This window comes from Opisthocomus hoazin, chromosome 8, assembly GCF_030867145.1.
Source record: "Opisthocomus hoazin isolate bOpiHoa1 chromosome 8, bOpiHoa1.hap1, whole genome shotgun sequence".
Classification (NCBI taxonomy): Eukaryota; Metazoa; Chordata; class Aves; order Opisthocomiformes; family Opisthocomidae; genus Opisthocomus; species Opisthocomus hoazin.
In genome coordinates, this window is record NC_134421.1 from 56,398,326 (window position 1) to 56,423,234 (window position 24,909).

At 36.0% G+C, this 24,909-nt stretch overlaps 1 protein-coding gene across 2 annotated transcripts in view; it reads right to left on the reverse strand.

Moving 5' to 3' along the window:
• The window catches only part of TBC1D22A (TBC1 domain family member 22A), a 188,521-nt gene that overhangs the window by 111,071 nt on the left and 52,541 nt on the right, over positions 1-24,909 (reverse strand). For both annotated transcript variants that reach the window (XM_075428719.1, XM_075428720.1), the window contains one exon: positions 1,009-1,118. In XM_075428719.1, the coding sequence (XP_075284834.1) occupies positions 1,009-1,118 (110 nt within the window). The remainder of the gene's footprint in view (positions 1-1,008; positions 1,119-24,909) is intronic.

Genomic DNA, 24,909 nt, shown 5'->3' on the forward strand with positions numbered 1-24,909 from the left:
TGGTCCCATCATAACCCAGGAATTCACATTGACTTATTTTAGTGCATATATTCTGAGTTTAAAAAAATCAGATTATTTTTACTTTCTAGCAAGATTTGAAATGTTTATCTCAAACAACATAGATCTGAAAAACAGTTATTAGATAAATACTAGTTGATGTCTATTGCAACACAAAGCCTAAAAATTTAATTTGGGTAACTTCTCTGTGAACTGAGAAGTCCACAGTTTCTACTTTATGGTGCATCAACATTGCAGCAAAAAGTGTTTTAATATGCTAAATATCAAACACAGATGTTTGGACTCCCATTTAATCTATGGTAGATCATATGGATTCCTCCCTCACCTAAATGCAAGATGTTCAGCTACATATATACTATTTCTTGTAGATCCTTCTAATCTCCATTAACTTACATGCCAACAAATGCAAACACGTACACACAAATCCACCACTCCTAGTCTGTAACTTGCTGCATTTAACAGAAAATTGTGCCCACATTTATAGTTTCTCCACACAGAAAAAATTCACGCACTCGGTGAAGTAGTGCAAGTATCAAGTTTTAAATGGATGTTTCAAAAATACAAAAATAAATTCAGGAACTATTAAGACAGCAATTGTTTATAGGTTGCTATATTAATGACTTTAACATGAATAAATAAGCCAGCTTCCCATCACCTCAGTGACAAAGCAAACATTGGAGACTTGAGCAAATGTTCTCCACGCTTGGTGACTGAGGTGCACAACATGCCTCTAGAACTGGAGACTTCAACTCTGCTCCAGAATATCATACTACAGTGAAACATGTAGACATTTTGATGAAAAGAAGTTGCACAACTTCTTTTTCCTTTTCTTAATGCTATGACAAACTTGCAGCAAATTTCTCCAGTGAGAAAATCTACTCCTATTCTGTTTTTCATAGATGTACTCTTTCTCAAAAACCTTGCGGTAGTTCAAAGCCATGACATTAACCGGTTATCTCCACTACTTACAGACAGGAAAAATCAGTTTACCTGAATGCCATCAAGCAACTTGCTCATGCACCAGTAACTGTCAGCTTCTATGTTCTGCAGCACTTCTTCAGGCAGATTGGAAATATCAAAATTTTCTACTACTTCTTCTTCTGTTGCATAAAAAGAGAGAGAAAGACAAGTCAATGAAGTGCACAGAATAAATAAAGCAAGGATGAGGAAAATAATTGAAAATAAAGACAACCACCACTTATCTTCTAGTCAGAAACTTCAATGCACATTTACTTTAACAGGGACTAAATGAATCATTTATTGCTCAACTGTGTCATCTAATGGCTTTAAATGTTAATGAATACTTAATTTCTTGCAGACTGTGAAAATCTCAAATCATGCCTGGTTAACCAGATTTAATATATAATAAATTACTTCATTCTAAACATTCACACCTGAAAGGATCATCAGAAGCACTTTGAGAGCCCTTGAGCTCTGTATGAACAATCTCTGCAGAACACATCTACGTTTGCATCATGCACAGAAAAATATGTTGCCAGACTTGACAGAACAAAAAGCCCTGAAAAATGCTTTTTAGAAAACCGGTGAAATTTACCTAGAAAGCAGACTACAGCTTTTCCAGGAGAATATGTTTTTCAGGGAAGCATTTGGAATCAGAAGGAAATCACACAAAAAAACCCAGACGATTCCCACCACCCACCCCCCCACCCCACTAAACCCCCGTGACCCTCAATACTGGAAAAGCACAGAACCCCGATGATGTCTCATTCCTGGAAACTGAGTCTTTCTGTTGTCACTACACAAGTGTGTTAAAAGAAATTCACACCTCACTATGAACTGAAATTTTACCACCTAAGCCACGTTGTTTTATTTTTAAACCCTGGCATCTGAAGTAATCCATTTTGAAGCACAGAATGTGCTGCCTTGCCAGCTAACTCCCAAAGCTCCCACACAGCCCCAGGAGAGAGTTTACCACAAGCTGGGAATGCTCTGAGTAAATGCTCTAGCTTCTCTCTTGCAGCAGCTCAGTGTCTTACTGCATCAAGATAAGAACCACAGAAGCATCTTTCCCAGCCCTGATTTCTTCTCAAGGAGAGGGAGGTGCAGAAGAAAGAGGTGTTTGATTCCACTTAAACAGAGTATGACATAGCAAAGAAGGAATTTCCTCCATTACACCACTGCAAGGTAGCAAAGAATAAATAGTAAGGATATGTAGTATCTTAAAACTCCTCTATTATCTGTCTCATGGCTTTGCAGTACATCTTTACAGAAGCCTAAGTATGTCTTCAGGCTGTCACATTTGATTATGCTACCTTAAAGCACTTTATTAGTCAACTGGTAATAACCGTATTATACCTGTTACAAAATAATTTTAACATATCAGTGATTTTACCACTACTAGCAGACAGCGGTAGCAAGGTGTTACCAAAGCATTCTTGTTTGCACTGGTATCTATATGTGTGTGTTCATGTTCTAAGGGATCATTGGTTCTGCACTGTGAAATATTAATAGCTGTAGGACAAGGAGATTAGGTCATTAAGCATTAGTTAAGATACTGGGAAACCTTGCAAGTAAAACATGGGATTGCAGCAGAGACTCCCTAAAATAAAAGCACATGATGATCTCAAAGTTGTCAGGACTGTAAATAATGCACCAGTAGTCACTTCACTGGTTATCAAAGGAATGTCACTTTTGCACTGGAGTGCAGTTTTAAAAAACACAGTTTCGGAAAGACGATCAACAAACAAGTTTCCAACACATTTTAAACATCCTATATAATAAACTCAGATACAACACTGCCTTGGAAGAGTGAGTAGCAGACTGCAACAGCAGATTTTTTGAATAGCAGATCATTTCGGGACGGGGAAGAAACTCCTTACTCAAAGTCAGCAACATACTCCTCCCAGCAAAATCGAGGACAGACCCCCCAGAATTCAGTATCATACTCCTTTCCCAGCAACAGACAGCAAGTTCTCACAATGCTCTGGGGAAAACGTGGGTAACACAGGCAGTAATTGGGAGGTAACGCTCCCCTCCAACACCTTTCTGTTCAGTTCCCATCGCTTTCTCTATTAGACTCCCCTCATTAAAGACAGCTTCTAGAACAAACTTGGCTCCATTTCACTTATTGAATCTAACTCTCTCAGAATAAGCATGGTAAGAGAAAAGCCTAGCATAACATAAAAGCTTTTTTCATGGTAAAGATATTTTAATACAATGGAGATAACAAGAAAGGATTGAAGGCAAACAGACCAACATCAAGAAAAAACCTTAACAAAAATTAACAAACAAACATTAACAATGAAGAAACCGAACTCAGACAAGTAGCTAAGGTGATGTACATTTGGCAAAATTAATCCAAATCGAAATGCCAGTTCCGTAACTCAAAAAAAAAAAAAGACAGAAAGGTCCCTAAAAGTCCAGAAAAAGTAGCAATTTTTTATTAGTGTCAACATGTCCTTTGTCAACAAGTCCACTAACAGAAAAATTACTAACAGTACTCACAAGACTTATTCACAGAAAGCCTTAAAATTATTAGACTTAACATGGACAAAAAAAGTCAATTTAAGATGACAAGTTTCATATGAACCTGTGGAAAAAAATCCACCTATATCTAGGTGGATTTAAAAATAAATATATATAATATATAAAATATATATATTTATATATAAATATAATCCACCTGTATCTACTTATCTCCCTCCAACCTGATGTGCCTTCAGATTTTAAAACAAACAAGAAAACCCCACAATTTTCAGCACAGAAGCCCTCTTTAACAGTTCAGAAATGAAAATTAAGGACAAATACTTTCAATAATTTAGAAGAGAAAGATTTTTCCAGACAGTAATGAATGATGTATCCTCTACAGCAGGAACAAATTTTTTGGTGTATCCTATACATGTTAACTCATAAAAATGTGTTATAGTTATACATTTTATGTTTATTATATATTCATAAACCAGTGCCCCAGGGGAAAACTGTCTAGTTAGTATTTTTAATTTTAATATTTTAAACAGTGAAAAAAGGAGTAACCCATTCTCTCTCTGCCTCACAATGTCTACAGAAAACAGAAATAAATGAAACACAGTTCCTCATAACTATATAAAAAATATATTGAACTTTATTCCCCTTGAAAGACAGAGTCTTCAGGCCCTCCTTTGCTAAACACTTGCTGAAAGAATGAGATTACGACTACTTAGCCAGTGTGTTCCTTTGCAAATTTCCTGCCTTTGAGCACCTTTTCTTTTCATGATACTGCTATCACATTTCTGAACAAAAAGGAAGTTATAAACCATAGCACAACACAATAACTCTTCTACAGGTGGGCAGGAAAAGATAACACATGAAAAAAGCTTTTTATCTTCTCTTTCTCATCTTTCTTATCTTACTTCTTTTTTGTCCTCCTCTTTCAAAATCTACCATTTCACACTACATTCTCATACCAGGATTTAAATCAACAAAAAAGCTGAAAACACACTTAACCATCCAAGGTGGGCGTCTTCACCTCCCTTCACAGCCAACACAGAAAAACAAGTAGCGACAGAGTATTAGCTGTCTTGTTCTAAAGTAAAAATCTAAAATAAATCAGATGAATCACATCCAAAGAAAATCCTGTTTCTCAATGTTAGCTATAACTTCAACTTTAAATTATTGCGTCAGAATGCAGACCTTGAAACTGTGGAAGCTTAAACTTAGCGGAAATAAAACTTTAAACGCCCTTCAGAAGACTTCCCATCCTGTGACTGAACTACCTGAAACAAGTAAAAATGAGAGGCTGTGAGAAAACAGCAGTAGTTTCAGAAACAAGGCTGAAGCAACTCGGACAGCAAAGACACCTCAGCATCAGTATTTTGGAAAAACTAGATTCTAACTGTTCTAGTAAGGCAGGACTATCAAATTAGAAAGATACTTCTTTTACTTTTCCCCTGAAAGTAGAATATAACTTTAATAAATATCTTCCAATGGTTCCAACTACTTTTCATCACAGACACGTTCAGCACGCACAACGAGGGCGTCACGACAGGGCCTTCTGGAGAGAACATAGAACAGTGAATTTATATCAGTCTTAAGTAAAATTCTCATTATTCCGTAGGAAAAAAAAAAAATTAGAGAGGAAAAGGCAACCGTTATCAAGTTCCTTCTACTGTAGTCTGGGTGATCCTATAAATCAAAATATGTAGGCAGCATTTAGAAACTATCCAATTCTTTCACTAAAAGAATCCATAGTGCCTAAATATAATACCACCGAGCCACAAGCTCAACCATTCCAGAAATAAAAATAGCGCTTTTAGGAAGTACTCATCTAGCTTTCTTATTCTCTCCCTCCCTTTGGAAGTGACATCCAAGAACATCATGCTTTTCTGGGGCATATACTGACTGATCTCTAGTATTTTCATAAGCTTCTTAAATGTAAAATAAATATTCAGGGTTTTTTAATATGTTCTTTAAATATATAAGCTACTTCCAGCCCAATTTTCATTCCCGTTGTGCTTCTCATCCATCAGTAAGTCATCTCTGCTAATGTCAGATAATAAAGTTTTGAAATACAAAAAAAAAATAATCAAATGTGTAAGACAACTCAACTGCATTTGAGTTTTACACTAGCATTATTTACCTTATGTAAAAAAACTGTCTCAAAATTTAGCTTAAAACTCTACAGTCAAAGATTTCAAAGAGTAAATCTAATTACTCAGATATATTAAGATACATTTTTCATTAGATCGGCTAAGAAGTATATTTTTATGTGTGTTACATTAATGGGTACTTTTTGATTTAAATGTGACTTAAGCTGAAGGAGCTCCTGTGAAGCAGCTACACTATGAAAACCCTCCAGACACTAAATCTTCTAAATATGAGACAGCACCACAAAAGGCACCAAACAAGCAAGAGCTCGGTGATTCACAGTGGTTTCTGCTGTGTCATTTCACCTCAATGTGCTGCACTTCATTGAGGAAGTTCAGAACTGACTCTGAATATATAAATGACCCTTTCCTATGCTACAGCTGAAATAAAAAAAGGCCATCCATTTTCATTACAATCTCAAATTACAGAACCGTTGATTGATAGAATAATAAGCAAAATAACAGTTTACATATTTAACATTTATTCATTTATTTGTGTAAGCACAAAGTGCTTCTTTTGCCATGCAGTTTTAAGGGAAAAAGCAATCCAGCTGTGTGTTACATCCTGGCGTGGGGGTTTTTGGTTGTTTTTTTTGTTTGCTTATTTGGATGAAGAAACAAACACACCAGACATGTTTAAAAGAAAGAAGGGATTTCAGGACAAAACAAAAAAAGCAAAAATAACCATCTTAAAAGCATATGAGATTATTTCAATGTAAGACTTGTGCTTGAAAACAGAATTGCAAATTCAGGTTTTAGATAACTAAATTTATTTTCAATCAGTGAAATTTGAATGGACAGGAATATAAAGATTAAATAACCAGAATATGAGGGAAAACAGCAGGCCAATGTGTACACGTATCAATATCTGGGGAAAAACAGATCACTGCATAAAACTTCCCGAGTACAAAGTCTCACAGCAACATTTATCCTTTTCTTCAGTTTCCTGTGGAGATCTTTATCGTGTTATCTATGTAATTGTAGAAGACAGTAAAATAGTTGCCTGGAGGAAAACTGCTGTAGCATGGAGTCAATAACACGCTGATCTGAATACGTGCATTGCTGCAAGCATGGCATTAGCTGTTCTTTACTCATTCCCAGTATACACTTCTGAAACTTCCCACAGTGCAAAAAGAATGAGTAACTTTTTCTGAACAGCTTTAACCGGATCCACTGCCAAAGGCAGAGACATAAGGATAAAATGAAAAACAAAAAGAATTGTTACTTACAACTACTTACAGATTTCTTTTTCCAATGATAGTAGAAAATAAACATGCTAAACAGATTACAATGGCTTGCCTCCATTAAAAACAGGTTTTAATACAAGATTAAATACAAGATTTTAATACAAGATTAGTTGACAATTTTGGTGGAAGTTGTTCAAAATGTTCAAATTAAGTTCATGTCTCATCTGTCTTCTAGATGCATTTGATTTCTTCTAAAAAAAATGCTTGAATTTCACCTTTTCAATACAGATCATGGGTAAAAACATCTGCCATTACAGGCAGATGGAATCACACAATACAAATTTTTGTATTAAAAAACTGGTAAAATTTAATTTCAGAGATAATTTTAGTTATGAAGAAATCATGTCCTGTAAAAAAACTAAAATATTGAAAACGTATGACATTATTAAAATGGGTTAATGATATTGCTATAGTAACTAGCAGCCATCTCAAACCATCCAAACAGCCATCTGTGTCCAACTATGTGTTCAAACGCAACTAACAAAAAGGCAACCTACATTCAGAATTTCTCTAAACCTGTTACGCCAACACCCATACTCAGTCTTTATAAAGCGAGATAGAATGTAACTCAACAGTTTTAATACTTCATTACACTAAGCAAGCTCATACAAAAAATATCTCTATTAAATAAAGTACACATTCTCTCAAAGGAAACTAATTTTTAATGAAACAGACATTTAATGGGCTTATTAATATTTTATCTTGAAATGGTATCTCAGCATGCAGAACCAGGCAAAACTCAGCTGAATTCACTGGAGTGGGAGGTAGGGGATGAAATGGATGGTGGTGTAACAAAGATGCAGTGCTGAAGCCCAAAACAGACTGTAAGGTCATCGATAAATTATGATTGTTATTTACATACATCCAATATACAAAACAATACATACAAACATTAGAAAGGCTGATTCTCTGAACATCTTAAAATAGTTCTTTTTTTTAGCACTAATTTGTGCAAACATATTTCTCATCTAATGTATAAAAAGCATTACCGTATATTTCAAGTCCAAATTATATAGTTCTCACAGAGGTGTAAGGAAATCATTCTGACTGCACTTGCACAGGTACTTGTCTGTATAAAGTTTACTTTGTTGTAACCTACTGTAGATGATGTATCTTCAGATAGACCTAATCCAAAAGTTATCGAGTATTCAAACTACAAAGCTATATGTATATGACTGCATGCAGAGGTCCACAGTAATATTTCCACATCTAGATGTTCTCACATATTCCACTTCAAACTCAGATTTCAAAAAACCTTATGAAACAGCTATTCAGTCACTGATGCACTAAGGCAATGTTTTTCTACGGTGATCAGGATATAATAGAGCATTTAAATGTAAATTATTTCAGTAACAGTTACCTAATTAAATATGTACATAACCACACCAATATCTCTCTCTCATTGAAAAAAATCCTAATTACATACTTATCTGATCGAAACAGCTTTTGAGCTGTTAAGGATTAATCACCAAAGTAAAAACTTCCCTTTCTTTGTGATACTGCAGTCACAAAGGTAAATTAAAAAAATAAAAAGAACTCAATCTTCTCATCAGTCCAGGCTTAGATAAACTGGCCCTTATTGCATTTCAAATATTTCCGTCCTACCAGTCATGTTCTCACACACATAATGTATTGCTGACTTCTCTCTTTTGACCTTCTTAATGATTTTACACTTGTTTTCAGTTGATCTGCCAAAATTTCCTTCAGGTGCAATAGGAAGCCAGATAAATATATTTATACATCAATATAAAACTGATGTTTTAAACATTAATCACTTTATTAATATTAATTCTCTAAATAATTTTATTGCATATGGGAAATGTTATAATCTCCTTTGACCTGGAGAACAAGGTAAATCACCATCTCCAAAAACACTTTCAGCTTGATTATTTTTACACTCATCAAAATTAATGTATGACCCTGCAAGTCCTCTCAATTTGTCCATCACAAAACTGTAAATACTTCATATACTTATTCGCTAATTCCAGTTTCTGCACAATAATACTCAGGAAGCCATTGAGAGACTTCCTTTAGTGGGCCTACATTTTCTGCTCAGCCCTTTTCTAGCCTGGATTTTAATGGCAACTTTTCTCTTCCCCCCCCCACACTAGGTAGCCCAGAACTTGCCCTTAAATCCTATTCATAACCCACTGCACATATGCACAAAGAATCATAGAATAGTCGGGGCTGGAAGGGACCTTTAAAGGTCATCTAGTCCAACCCCCTGCAGTGAGCAGGGAAACAGGTCTGGTTTTAAGAATGATGTTTACTTCAAAAATAGGGAAATTCTCAGCTTATGTTGCAAATTAAACAAAAGACATCGGTTCCTCATAGGCTGCTGACCAAGATTAGCACTCAACAATTCAGATCTGAGAAAGATGAAAAATTTCTTTACTTCTTCAACAACTCAGAGAATTAAGTAAATCAGGGGTTACCATCAGGTCTTTGACCCACAGAACTTGCATAATGCCAAATACAAGGCTGGCAACCTGTTACACAGGTGAGAAATCTGGACAGTAAACTCAGTCCACATTTAGAAAAAAGTTTAAACCACATCCTTGAGTATGACATTATTGTGAAACAGGAGTCTTCAACACTTGTAAGATGACAGCCGTTCTTAAAAATCTGGTTTAGCAACAATGAAAAACACCATGTTTAGCACAAATTCTTCTCAGAGTAATCACTTCAACAGGTTTGCTGCTGTCAACCACAACAGATTGCCAGAGAGAAGTGGTGCACGGTAGACCAAATTACGGGACTAGTAATTAGCACCCAGTATGCATGATGAGCACAGGAAGCTGATGAGCATTTTCATAGAATGACTGATAAGGGAGTTTCCCGAGAAATCCAAAAGGTGCTTGGAGAATAGGAACTGAAAGATAAAAGGTTGAACATGTCTCCCAAACCATATTTTTTAACTATCTAGTTTGTGCTTGTCATTTCATTTGTTAAAGCATCAAGTCTATATATGCACCTACACACAAACACGCAGAACACAAAACAGCAAGAATGAGACAAGAGTAAACCATAGCATGGTCAAACAAGTCTGAAGCAAGCCTCGGGAACACAGGCCTTGCCTGCGTTAAGGCACGGGATTGATTACAGCGCTATTTTAGAGACAGTCACTCTAGCACTGTTTTTTTTTAAATGGAAGAGCCTTCAAAAAGAATTCATAAGTAAATGTAGATTTTAAAAGGAATTAATTATTGAATAGGGGAAAAAAAAAAGCAACTGCATTAAGACAAAGATGTATTTAAAAGATTAAAAAAAAAACCCCAGTCTATGTATCTGCATATGCAAGGGTGAATTTTTAAAGTATTGAAAATTAATAATTCTTACCTGAAACTATTAAAAAAAGAAACTGTCTTGCACATAATTACTTAATATTAAATGGTAGGCAAAAAGAAGTCATTTATACAATCCCATAATCTATATGTTTAATAGTTTAATATGTTTAATAAATTGCCTGGATAACTGAACCAGGCTAAAGGTTCAACTTTAACTTGGATAAATACAAAAGTAATAAAAACTATCCAAGAAATTATACATAAATACCAAAATTTTTAAAAATTCAGGAGTTTAATTTTTTCAGTGATGAAAGACTAAAAAAATTGCCCCTGTTAAGTAAGCTCAGCAACTATTTGCATATGACAATAACCATCTATAAGCATATATTCACCTACTCATGAAGAAAGTTTTATTCTGACCTATTATTGTCACTGAACTGAACAACTAAATAAATTCTCAAAGAAAAATGGATAGCAGGGGAAATAACTGTTCCTCAGTGACTATCTATGCACAAACCTATGATCATGGCAGTTTGCTGCAAATGCAAACTATGCAATATTGGTCAAATTTCTTAATCAAAATGGCATGCTCCCTTAATTTGTAATCTCCTAGGTCATTCACAGCTAATAAGAAAGAAATGTACCTTATAGACGACTTGCCTTATTACAACATAAGTACCATCCATTATTTGCACTTTTTGGCACAAATTGCATATACTGAATTCAGAGAAGCGTATTCGAGGAGAATGAACTCTGACTGCACAGGCAACACTACTTCTTACATTGTTTAATTGCTGAGTACCTTCCTTAACTATCTTAATCTGCCGTGATTCACAGTTTCCCAATGAAATTGCTACATATGCATCTGTGGCAAAAAAGCCACAAGGCTTGCTTTATTAATGAGATTCAATCAGATTTTTACATACTGTACAGGTACTTATCATTAAGATAAAGAAATAATCATCCCACATGGTACAATCTCTATGAAAAAAACCTGCTGTAAAAATAAGAGTATAGTTTCTTTACTTCTCCTATGTTAGTGTAGGAAAGGTAGTGTCTTTAAATTACAACTGAACTGTAATAAACTTTTATCTCTTAATTAACTGAAGATAGAACACAAATCAGTTCAGAAATGTGTTTCATAACAATATGATTCATAACTCAATATATTTTTTTTAAATATTGGATTTTATCAAGACTAGTGTGCTATAAAAGCATTAAATATTTTCAATTTCTATGAAATAAGGCAATGAAAACATATGGGAGAAAAACTTTTGCAAAAAAAAAACAACACCCTTAATTTTCCTTTTTTTTGTTATTGTACTTAAGTGCTTAAGTAGTTAATTTTTAATTTCTGCTTTATACTTTGCTTTCCACAGCTTAACGCAGAAATTAAAAACTTCAGATTTCCCAAATTAAAAACAAGCAAAAAATCCCCATACTGATGAAAATGCTCCATTACTTTATGATCGCTATGATTAAAAAATGCTTGTCTTTACAAGAAAAGACTATTCAAATTAAAAAGCTGTAGCATACAAACTTCTGACAACTGTATTTGAATTGGTGTGAAATTTATAACTAACCATATATCTCATTGAAAATAAGACAAAAAAGCTGTTTATAATGATACTTAAAGCACTGATTCACCTAATTTGAAAACCTTCTCTTAGATCTTGAGGTGCTACTGATCTATACAACGCTACTCGAATGCTACGTTCCTGGCATTTGTACAGCACGTTATTGTTGCTTAAGTAATGATTTCTCTTTCAGCTTTTCTTCCGGCAAGTTACTTGACAATAAACACACAAAGCTGAGATATCTGGATGCCACAAGCCATTAAAGCCATTTCCCAGTCTGTTGGAAATCACGCTTGAGAAGATTTAGATCTGAAAGTATAACCACCTATGTGCTGCTTCACTATAGAAAGATGATCATTAATTATAACTATACAGAAACCACGGGGGAGAGTAAAACGAATGCGTAAGTCAGAACTAAAATATGCAGCTCCCTCTGGAATACGTGTCTCTCCCACAGCTACATTAATTGTAATTAACTTTCTCTTTCACGATTCTTTCATTTTTACACCTGCAGAAATATTTTGGGGATGCATTAGGAAGAGTGTGGCCAGCAAGTCAAGGGAGGTTCTCCTTCCCCTCTACTCTGCCCTAGTGAGGGCCCATCTGCAGTACTGTGTCCAGTTCTGGGCTCCCCAGTTCAAGAAAGATGAGGAGCTACCGGAGAGAGTCCAGCGGAGGGCTACAAGGATGATGAGGGGACTGGAGCATCTCTCCTACGAGGAGAGGCTGAGGGAGCTGGGCTTGTTCAGCCTGAAGAAGAGAAGGCTGTGAGGGGACCTTATAAATGCTTATAAATATCTGAAGGGTGGGTGTCAGGAGGATGGGGCCAGACTCTTTTCAGTGGTGCCCAGCGACAGGAGAAGGGGCAACGGGCACAAACTGAGGCACAGGAAGTTCCATCTGAACATGAGGAAGAACTTCTTCCCTCTGAGGGTGACGGATCACTGGAACAGGCTGCCCAGGGAGGTTGTGGATTCTCCCTCTCTGGAGATATTCAAGACCAGCCTGGACGCAGTCCTGTGCAGCCTGCTTTAGGTGACCCTTCTTCGGCAGGAGGGTTGGACTAGATGACCCACAGAGGTCCCTTCCAACCCGTAACATTCTGTGATTCTGTGATTTTGGTTTCTCTTCAACTTCATTTTACTACTTCTACCATTATTCAAGATCTTGTTTTCCATTTATTCCCATGACCCAACATTTCCAGTTTGTAGTTCCAAATAAAATACCTTTCACTAACCTCTCATGACTTCCTCACAGAGTAAGTCTATTAGTTTCTTAACTGCCTTCAAAATAGAGACAACATGAACCACAAAAGCTATTTCAAACTTAACAGAAATGTATTATTTTTTAAAGTAACATTCACATTATCACTCATTTAATTTTTAAAATTCTGGGAGTGTGCATTAAGCACCATGAAACAACATGTCTTCTTCAGACAAATACATTTAAAAATTTAGAAATACACATACAGATGCAAAACAAACTTTGAAAATAGATAATTAAAATCCACATCAGTAATCACATTTCTACACATAAACACATCATCCTATGCACTAAAATAGGATTTCTGTTAGCAGATAGTTTTTATATACACGGGGAATAAAAATCCTTTTTCCTCAAGTACTCTTTAGCAGACCTCAGAGAAAAAAAAAACAACAAACAGAAGAGCTAGAAGTAAATACTTGAATAATACAAAGAATGTGATTAACCAATCTGAGACTTAGCTGAAAACCTCAAATACTTAAAATCAATAGAAAAGACTAGCTCTGACTTATTTATTCTGATTACTAATGACAAAAGTTTTGAGCTTGTTTATTCTTATGAAAAAGTAAAATAATATTTACTGTAAAGTACAGTTAGATACATAACTCTAGGCCAGAAGAAAATCTATATTATGCCTCTAAACTACCTGAGGCACTTAGAGTAGAATAAAAGCAAGATCATGGATCTCCATCTGAAGAACAGTATAGAATCATACAACAGTTTGGGATGGAAGGGACCTTAAAGTTCATCTAGTTCCCACCCCCCTGCCATGGGCAGGGACACCTTCCACTAGAGCAGGTTGCGCAAATCCCTATGCAGCCTGTTCTTGAACACTGCCAGGGAGGGGGCAGCCACAGCATCCCTGGGCAACCTGTGCCAGGGTCTCATCATCCTCACAGTAAACATGGCTTTATAAGTAAAAGCACAGTAAAGGTAAAGTAAAAGTCACATAGCCAATGGAGCAATTGTTATGACCTCACAGACTTTCTCAGAGAGAACAGAAATGCCTGATGGTAGTAAAATGATGTGGAATAAACTTTCAGAAGAACAGAGACAGCAGAGACAACCTGTAGTCTAAGAAGCATTTCTGCTCACCAGTCAGCAGAAATAGAAGACAAACTAGTATAATTATGCTACCTCAGCATTTTTACAACATGTGCATTTAATGACAATATAAAATTAATTTAATGAAATTTAAATGTCTTGAAGACTTCCTCTAGTAAAACACAGAATGTAGCCAGCTGAGTAACTCAAACTGCATGAATATCTCAGCAAGCTGAAACCACACGGCCAGGAAAATAAAAAACATAGGAAAAAAGCAAGGTAGGGTTTGTAGGATGAACATGTACCTTCTCGCACCAACTGATTTAGCAGGGAGAGGAACACAAGACAGGTTTACAGACACAGAAGCTGCTTTCATGGTCTAGAAAGAGATATTACCACATGACAGAAACATTAATTTCATTTTGTTTGAAACCTTTGATTAGTCCCATTTGACCTTAGAAATTTCTTCTTAGTTTAGAGATTTGTTCTATACATCTCTTATAGCAAAAATTCAAAACAGTTCTTCTGATTCTGTCCACAAGACCAGCTTTGGAAAGTTTCTTCACAGGAAACATCTAAGCAAAGAATCCACACAGTTCCCCTGCTCTGGGGGTACATTTCATAGGTTCCCTTCACACCTCTGTCAGACTTTTTGACTCTTGGATAGGTTTCTTGGAACTGATGTGATTATAGAAGTTTTTATTAACAGCTTTCAAGTCCCTACCTGGCTGTTCCTCTAAAACGTTAAACCATGATAGTCATCTAAACGGAGATCTGACTTCCTGGGTTTACAAACTCCTTTCCATTTTTCACATTTTGATTCTGCTTTTTGAAAAAGTCTTCGCACCACAGTTTTACTACAGATAATAAATGGAGGCTGGGCAATACACTCTAACATACTGATCAGTATTCTCAACATAATCTTCTTTCCTATGATATGGAAGCCTGCAGGCAAAGATTAAAGAAGAAACAACCAAAAACGAAAACATAAAAGAACCCAAAACCTCAAACCCCACCTGCAGATGCCTCCACTCATAATACTGTGGGATGAGAAAGACAGATAGCAGCAAGCTGTAAGTTTAAGGAAATATAATCCACTTATTTTTGCCCTGACAGCAATAAGAAATTTTTGTACTACAACAAGATACTATGTTAGGAAGAGTAGGAAGCTTAAGGTAATCTTATGTATACCGACATAAATGATTCAAAAAAATTTGTATGAAACAGCAATTGCCATTTTTTCAGCTACTATCTTACGCCAATAAAGATCAAAAATTTTCATTTAATTCTCTACTTAACAAGAAATACAGTCATATACAGCAGCATCTTTAAGATAAACACAATGAATTCAAATAGTGGTACCTGGAAGTAATTACTACCAGTCATCAGAAATCGTGAAGTCTGATAAATCCTCTGTCCAAACTTTATTTTAATCTTTGAGATAGTAGGTGTTTGCTTCTTCAATAGTTGCTCTTACAGCTTTTCTCTGTAGCCAATCTTCCTCAATCCCTTTAGACTTCTTTTTTTTAAGCTTGTCAGCCAAACACAGAACAAAAATGCAGCAACCGCTGCTTACTACACTTCCAACAAAAGTATTGCCGTATGATAATTAGGTATATCACTGCTTTGAAATACTTATTTAGGTAGGCTAAAGTGACAGCTTTGCGACTCAGAGCACACCAACTTAGTACACAGATGCCACTCAGAAAAACAAAGACCATTTTCTAACATGACAAGTCTGAAAAACTCAGATATTTTTTTCTTAAGTACATAAAACGTCCTTTCCTTTTATTCAAAATCCTACAAAAATAATGCTGACATTAGAAAAAAAAAAAGGAAGTTTGGATAGGTTAATTTTTTTGAAACACATTTTTCTGCTCTCCCAAAGAAACTGAAAATTACTTTTTAATATAACAGAGTTTTCCTGTGCAGGTATATTCATAAGAAATCATTTACTTTTTAAAATTTGAAATACCTGAGTAACCACTAATGTAGTCTTAGTACAAATCCACCACTTTCCATTTTGTCTAACTTTTCTATTCCTCTTTTTACTGTATTTAATTCGAGTCAGAACAACAAAAGTTAGGAATAGCTTTTAAAAGAGATGAATGCATCTTTCCTTTTACACTTCTTTATTTACAAAAATTGGATCAAATTGCATCAGATAAACAAATCAGGGAGATTACACTGAAGAACTGTTCTTAGACTAATTTATCATTTCAGTTTGTTTTACAACATTATGAAGGTAGTATAAGCACAAATGAATAAAGAAAATACTTTCCAAAGTGAAAAGAAAAACAACTTAAATACATATTTTTCTTATTTATCAAACAGAAGTACATGAGAAAAATTTTAAACCAAACTGTCACCTTGAATTATATTTTGATAATTTGGCCACAAAAGTATGTTGCATATATAACTGTTCTGAGCTATAAAACTCAAAGACAGCATTATCTGAAAACTGTTTGTATAATCAAAAAGTACCGTGAATCTCTCGACTATAAATAGTAACGTTCTATAGTGCAGCAACCCTATTAAGATTTAGTAAAGTCCACTTCACTTCTTGAAAACAGAAAGCAAACTGTTCAGATTAGATGCGAACAAACAGTGACAGTCAGAGAAGCTTCACAAAACTCTAGCAGATGAACACAACTGTGACAGCTTTTCTTTCTCCCTTGTCATCCAAACTTGACTTTAGATTGATAACTGGAGTATGAAAAAATAAATACAACAGAGAAATTCATTTAATAATAAAACCAAAGTGTTATTACTTTATTTTTCAACAGGTCATGGGTCTGGGTATTTTTTTTTCCTTCTGTATGTTTTATGACTTAGAACACAGTGCTTTGGTTTCATGAGCTGAATTCTGACACCTCTGGTAACTCTACTAATAAAAAATTGCACATATTTTAAATTTTACATCAACATGACTATACACTCCCTATTAATGACTTTTTATTTTTTTTGCAAAGGCATCTTTCACACACATGTACTTTACACACAGGGGTTTTTTTTTCCATTCAGTGCTAACACTCAAGAATCTACGCTTTAGTTATGTGGATTGCCCTTTCTTTAAGATCAGTTAAAAGCTTAAAAAAAGCCTGAGAGACTAACACACATTAAAATTTCAAGGTTTGGGTTTTTTATCTTTTCTTTTTTTCAAAAAAAAAAAAAAAAAAAAAAAACTCATAAGACATTACAAGCAATTAATACCACTACTCATAATATTAATTTTCTCTCAGATAGAGAACTAAAAATAACAGGCAATTAAGCAGTTGGATATACTTACTAGGATAATCTTAATGTCTGTTTTTCACTTCTGACAGTAAGTGTTAACCACAGCCAGAGAAATCTAACTTTAATTAGGCTTCTTTCACTTCAAATAGATAGGAACCTTTTTTAAAAAGTATCCACAAAAAAAGTTTTAGTTAAATACATTAATTTCTCCCTGACACAGTGAAGCTGAGGGTACATCCTGCTTCCTCAGCTAACATACCCCATGAGTTAAATACCCAGCGCTATTACTACTATACATCTGTAATCAAACTAAAGAAGATATTTTATTACAGTCCGCACTTCATTCAAACTTGCAATATGTGCCAGTTCATAAGAATAAGAATTTTGATTTTGCAGTTTGTGTGGTTAACCGAACAGATTTGCAAGAATTTCATTTTGTTTCAGTGGAGGTCATGAAGATGACTGGAGTTTTCTCCATCCCATCAGCATAAGACAACTTCAAATACTTTGGTTATAAAGATCTATGGAAATACTTTAAAAAAATTATAATTATAGAAAATATGACAGAGATAACATTAAAAACAATTCTGCATATTATAAGCAAATAAAGGCAGCAAAACCTAAGCTCTGCCATCTTTCATGGGAATTTTAACGGCAACTAAAATAAAAAGCTTATGTATGAAACTTTTTCTTTTTTTTTTGTTAAATTAGCCTTGAAGTTGAAACTGGTAACTAGAAAACTTGTATTCACAGTGCTTGGTTATCACAATTATTGATACAAACTTGTCCAATCAGTCTCATATCTTTCTCCAAGAAGTTTACTGGATGCAACCATGCATCCAACGATTCAGATAAATTGTTATAATTAGCTTGGAAATCTGACAGCATACTGAAGAGGGTGAAATCAAAATTGAAACGCAGAGTTAGAGAAGGACAGAATTCGTAAAACAGTATTGTCTGTTATAATAAATCATGGCCATTCAAGACACTACTAGAAAGTAAAAATACTAGAAAAGCAGGCTGCCATACCCTACATCTGTCTGTTGAGATGCTTTTATGAGTGCTCTCTAACTTGCTAAGCAAAAAATAAGTGGAATTCACAAAATTTATTATGAGCATGCAGTTTAACAATACAGCTACAGCAGTCTACGAGCTAGCTGGCATTCAACAGAGATCTTGCTTCTCCCTTCTTCCCTAACATGCTCCTATCCCCACGTCAGCACTGATGTTCATCGCTGATCCTCAAGAGGAGAGCAGAAAGTTACATTATTCATTTCATTATGGGGCTAGTTTCCTGCCAGTTCAACTAAACTGCTCCGCTATGCCAGAAAAAAGCCAATGCTGACCAAAGAGAGAAGACAGGAATGCACGTTTGGGGTTGGAAAGAGAAAGCAAAGCTACCTATTTTGACATCAGCAAGCCCCGATTTAGCTGTGTGATCTAAGCATGTGTCAACAAAAAACTTTTCTGTCCAACTAAACCTGATTTGGAAAGACCCAAATATGCAGCTCCACTGTTAAGTTCAAAGAACAGTGAAGTGAAGCCAGAACAGGCAGGGCACACTGACCTCTTGAAACAGCACACGGGATCTGGAAGAAGATCAATTCTACAGCACATAAGAATCTAGTTCACGCAGTTGCAAGCCCTTGCTGGGAATTAAATATATTAACAAGTAAAATATACACAGCAACATACTGCCACCCAACAACACCAAACAGTTGCTCAGTTACTTGTAGATCTGTGTTCAGCTGCTCATTATTAACAGCTTCTCCAGGTTACTATACTCCAAGAAATGCCAGTAGCACTAATTGGGTGGGTACAATTTGCTAAAAATCAACCAATGAAGTAAATCACCTCATGCTGACCAAAGCAGACTGAGACAGAGCTTCTGCAGACAGATTCACTCCTATATTTGACACTAAATGCCACCACTGACTTCCAGTAGGTTAAGCAACCAGGGAAAAAACAGTAGAGAATAAACTTTATCACTAGCAAGCCACACAAAGTGCATACCTGGGCAAAGCTCAGCTGCGTTCATTGGGGCTTTTACTATTACAACTACATGAAAAAATAGTCCTAACTTGAAATAGTTATATACCTCTAAGGCACAACACAGTGCTCACTACAGGGTTAGTCAAACTGCAAGTGAAAAATTAATATTCCAACAAATCATGCTGAAAGATAAAGATGAACTTGTCCAGGTAATTATTTAAAATAAATATCAAAATACAAAAACAAAAGTATCAAAATATTAAAGACAATTTATAGTTCACTGGCCCTCTGTTAATGAATTCTCCCCATTCCACAAGTCCTGCAGACATACGAGCACTCCTTCACATTCTCTCATTCCCTAACCCTTCATAAACTAAGCATGACATGTCCTCTTAATACTATCCACATTTTCTTTACAGTTCTGTCTGCAATGCCTCCAAATAGACTGCTTTATTAACCAGGCCTAGACACAGCATTATATTATGGCAAGTGCTGCTAGCTGACAAACAATTCAAACAATTCACCGCTAGGTTTTTTTCACATGCACTCTCCTCCTTAACTCAAGTGAATAGAAGGATGTAAAATGGTAAGATTTCTTTGCCCAATTAGCCCTGAAAAACCATATTATATCTTAATAAAGAAAATTGCTCAGACATTGTGAATTATTCATTTTTCTTACGTGAGGCTTGCATAAAAACAAACGAACAACTGAGAAATAAAATCTAGCCAAGTGCTTCAAAAGACTATTAAGGTTTTTTTCAAAGCACTAAAATTTAAGTCTACATTTTTATCTCATTTGATGCAGTGTAATTTACCTGGAAGAACACTGGGGGTGTTTTCACCACAAGAACTCAAAAATACTTAAATGAATGAAAAATAAAAACACCCAACCTCTCAATTACAGCAGGATATGCGTGTATTTTAAAATGATTACAAATTCTCAGAATACACTGCTTCTTCACAAAGATCAATTATAACAGCACTATAAACATCAGAGTCTAAAAATTGCAGTGTCTTAAAAATGAGGCAATTGGTACGAAAAGAATGGCTGAATTCCAACTGATGAATCTGACAGGTGGTATAAAACAGAAGACATAAGGAGGAAATGAGACCTATAAAAGGGTCTCAAGGAAGCTCCTAAAAGTAAAACAAGCCAAATCATAAGAAACAAACAGGATAAAACATAATTTAGCTCCACAAAGTGAATTTAATAAGGAGTTACGAAACACCCTGTTAGAACTACTTCAGCACCTATCATTTCTAGCTGCTTTCCCACTGCAGTCAAAATCACCGCCGCCACACAGCGCAGAAGACTGGTACAGAAGTACCAAGACCTCAGCATGGCAGACGGGCACCACCCAGGTCTCTGGTTCCTTGCAGACCTTCCTCACCTTTTCCATGGCGCAAAGCAGGAATCATTAATGTGTAAAACCAAATTCAGATGCTGTTTACCTTACTCATCACAGTCCTCCCTCTATTCAGCTACTCTGCACCACTTTCCAAATACTTTCACTGGACAATAGATTGGTGCATCAACAGGGCAAGAAGTGGGGGAACATGTTCTTCGAAACTGAAAAAGTGAACAGCAGTTATCTCAAAGTAAGCCAAGATAATGAACAATTTCTGCATCATGTTACAGTTTTATATATATATATATGTATGTGTGTATATACTAAGTGTTTCACATTATGAAGTACTCTTTGCTTTCACAAAGAGAACTGACAGGTAAGGCAAAAGTTTCAGATCACTGAGCGGCTCATGTAGATTGCAGATCTTCTACGCAGGAAGGCATATGATGTTTCCTGGACTTATGTAGAAGATGAAATTGGGTCTTCAGTATTTTCAACACTAATTCAGCAGTTTTGTGTAAGCTTCCTTCATTCCTTGCCCACCAAAATCACACAGATAGCAATATTCCATTCAATTATCAAAGAACATCTCATAGAATATTATTCATGTTTACGAGAATTTCAGTTAACTTGACGGATGTCATAGAATCATAGAATCATTAAGGTTGCAAAAGACCTCTGAGATCAGCAAGTCCAACCATCAACCCAACACCACCATGCCTGCTAAACCATGTCCCAAAGTGCCACATCTACACCTTTTTGAACACCTCCAGGGATGGGGACTCAACCACCTGCCTGGGCAGCCTGTTCCAATGCTTGACCACTCTCTCAGTCAAGAAATTTTTCCTAATATCCAATCTAAACCTCCCCTGATGCAACTTGAGGCTGTTTCCTCCCGTCCTGTCTCTAGTTAGTCGGAAGAAGAGACCAACATCTGCCTCACTACAACCTCCTTTTCAGGCAGCTGTACAGAGCAACAAGGTTACTCCTCAGCCTCATCCTCCCCAGGCTAAACAGTCCCAGATCCCTCAGCCGCTCTTCATCACACTTGCTCTCCAGACCCCTCACCAGCCTTGTTGCCCTTCTCTGGACACGCTCCAGCCCCTCAATGTCCTTCTTGTAGTGAGGGGTCCAAAACTGAACACAGTACTCCACGAATCTCTGCTTAATTGACAACTTTTTCATAATTTATAAAGAAACACTGAGGAACTACCTCAGATACAGCCAGGGTACAATGCTCTGAAATGTTACTCCAGTTACACTATGAAAGTAACAATTTTAGATATAGCATTCAACAAGCCATGGAAAAAAACAAAATAGTTTAAAATTTAATTATTCACAGCAGATATGCAGAAAATGAAGGAAAGAAGGCAATATCCAGTATGAAATTTCATTTTAGAGCCAGGAAGACTTCCTGTGATACATGAGAGGGAATGGAAAGAAACATAAGCAAGTGAGCTACGGACAGACAGTGGCTTTTCCAGGACCAAAGAACCTTTATGCTCTCATAGTAACACTGGTCTGGAACTAAATCCCATCAGGATTTGGGCATGGATTAATTATTCCATAAAGTCATGGCAATATCAATTTAAAAAACACCAGGTAACAGAGGTTGCACTTAATTCCTTCTACAAGAGAATTTAAGATCACAAGAATCAATGATGATTGGACTTGATGATTGATGTTTGGACTTGAAGATCTTAGAGGTCTTTTCCAACCTATGATAATTCTATGAAAAATAATTACAAGGGTAAGACCCCTCTTTCCAAAGTTTTCAGTTCATGAGCTCTTGTAAGCATCCTCAAACTGTCTCAAGCTCCTCTATTGCAAGAAGATTGCAGACAGTATCTCAATTGCCATTCCAGTCTTCAGCAGCTTCATTTTTCTTGACGTTCTTTATCCTACATAAAATGATGAAGTGCTACAGTAGTGTTCATTTTCTGCCCTTGATTTCCCATTAATTCCTAATTTTCTCTTGAGCCAACACTGCTATGAGTCTTAGAGTGATTTCACACAGCCATTCCACTTAGCAATGGCCTGACATGCACCCTTACTATGATGGTGTTTCTCCTGAGCTTTCACCTCTCTGGATGGTGAATGAATCCAGGTCCTCTCTGTGGTTCTATATACACACACAAGGCCCAGTGAATTACTGAAATGCAGATGTAGTACTGAAATGTCTGATGTAGTGAAGTGTAGCTGGTTCCATGAGCAAGAAACTGCAAGCAGCTGTGCAGCACAACTTCATACTCAGAAACAATGTAGATTCACAAGAACTCAGAGCAACAGGAAAGTGTACAGAGCAACACATGTGGTGACTTGAAACAGGACTTGCAATCCAGTGCAAAATTTCCTTGCCCACATTAAGGCAGTGAACAGTGACCAGTCACATGGTATATCTTATTTCATTACCAAAAAACACCTGTGGAATTGCACCAACACAACAAGATTCATTTCGACACAAACTAATACGCTACAAAGACACCAAGCTTTCACGAAAACTGCCCTGACAGTAACTAGCATTTGTTCTGACAACATGCGCTATAACACTGCTATGTCATGTAGGAGGTTAGAAGTAAGCACAAAGTAGTTTTCCCATACCACTAGTGTTTGAAATTCCAAACAAGCTGTTATATTATGGCAGAATAAGCTTACAGATCTTTAGCATTTTCATCAAAAAATTTTAAAAAGTGTTTGAGATTGAATCACACAATCACCTGGTATGAGAAACTTCAGGTTTAAACAACTCCTCCTCTAATTTAGACCAGAAATCCTAATCTGGATCTACTGTATTCCAGCAGGGACTGGTACCTTCCAAAATTTTCTTTCTTGTGCCTCTCCTGGCTTAGTCTGACAAACAAATTTTACCTTGCTGAAAATGTTAACAGTACTCTGCTTTTATTGCAGGGTGGAGAACTAATGAGACATTATCAAATTACACTTTCATCATACTTATACTGCTGGAAAGGTTGAAAGAATGCTCTCAACATTTAGTATATTCAAATCCTACACAGTCATGTGCTAAAGTTAGGTACCTTGAACCATTCTAACATCAAAACATCTATGACTTCGGTCCTCACAAAAAGACCTGCAAACCTACTTTTTGGCATTCAGATGTGAATGAAAAAAATGTTACTAGGTAAGTAAAGTATCACTTCCATACATGCCATTTCTATCCTCAGAAGTTCTTCAACACTTTTCCAAATGCTTTCTGGATGTCTTTAGCAGGGCAGAAAGACTCTTATCACTAGAATAAATGTGTCACATACTTGTTATGCAAGATTAAGGCGCTCTCAGTTGTCATAAAGCTAAAATAAACACAGCTCTCCTCCTACCACAGTATCTGACAAAACTGCAACTGTGCGTAAACATTACCTATCCAATTAGCACAGATTTATTAATAGCACTGTTAATAATGAGAATTTGTTATTAATCTTTAATAATCCTTTATGACCTTTCTCTCTTTTTAATTATGAAAAGAACCTCAAAGGCATTATCACTTGCAATGGCATAAATGAGGACTCATGTGACTCGGAACTGCAACACAAAGGTTTCAGGTAAATGGAGAAAAATACAAAAATCAATAGTTAGAAGAAAGCAATAAATAAAGCAATTCAAGGTACAAACCAATATTTACTTAAAATCAGAACAGGAAATAAGATGTAGAGTCAGAATGAAGCGGGTCCAGAGGAGGGCCACAAAAATTACCAGAGGGATGGAACACCCCTCCCATGTGGAAAAGCTGAGAGCTGGGACTGTTCAGCCCGGAGAAGAGAAGCCTCTGGGGACATATGATTGCAGCCTTTCAATACTTAAAGGGATCCTATAAGAAACATGGGGACAGACCTTTTTAGCAGGGCCTGTTTCAATAGGACAAGGAGTCATGGCTTTAAACTATGGGAGGGCAGATTTAGACCAGATATATGGAAAAAATTTTTACTATGAGGGTGGTGAAACACTGGCACAGGTTGCCCAGAGAGGTGGTAGATGCCCCATCCCTGGAAACACTCAAGGTCAGGTTGGACGGGGCTCTGAGCAACCTGGTCTAGTAGAAGATGTTGCTGCCCATGGCAGGGGAGATGGACCACATGAACTTTAAACGTCCCTTTCCAACCCAAAACATTCTATGATTCTAAAAATCTCAGGTAAATTCAGAGTATTACTAGAGCAAATATTAAATACACTATTAGCTTAAATATTTTTGCTAGGTAACTTCTGCAATTCCGCATTTATTTCTATCTAAATTTCTTAAGCACAATTCATAGTTTAAGTTTTGAATCCTTCTACAATTTTATTACAAATCTCAGGATTTT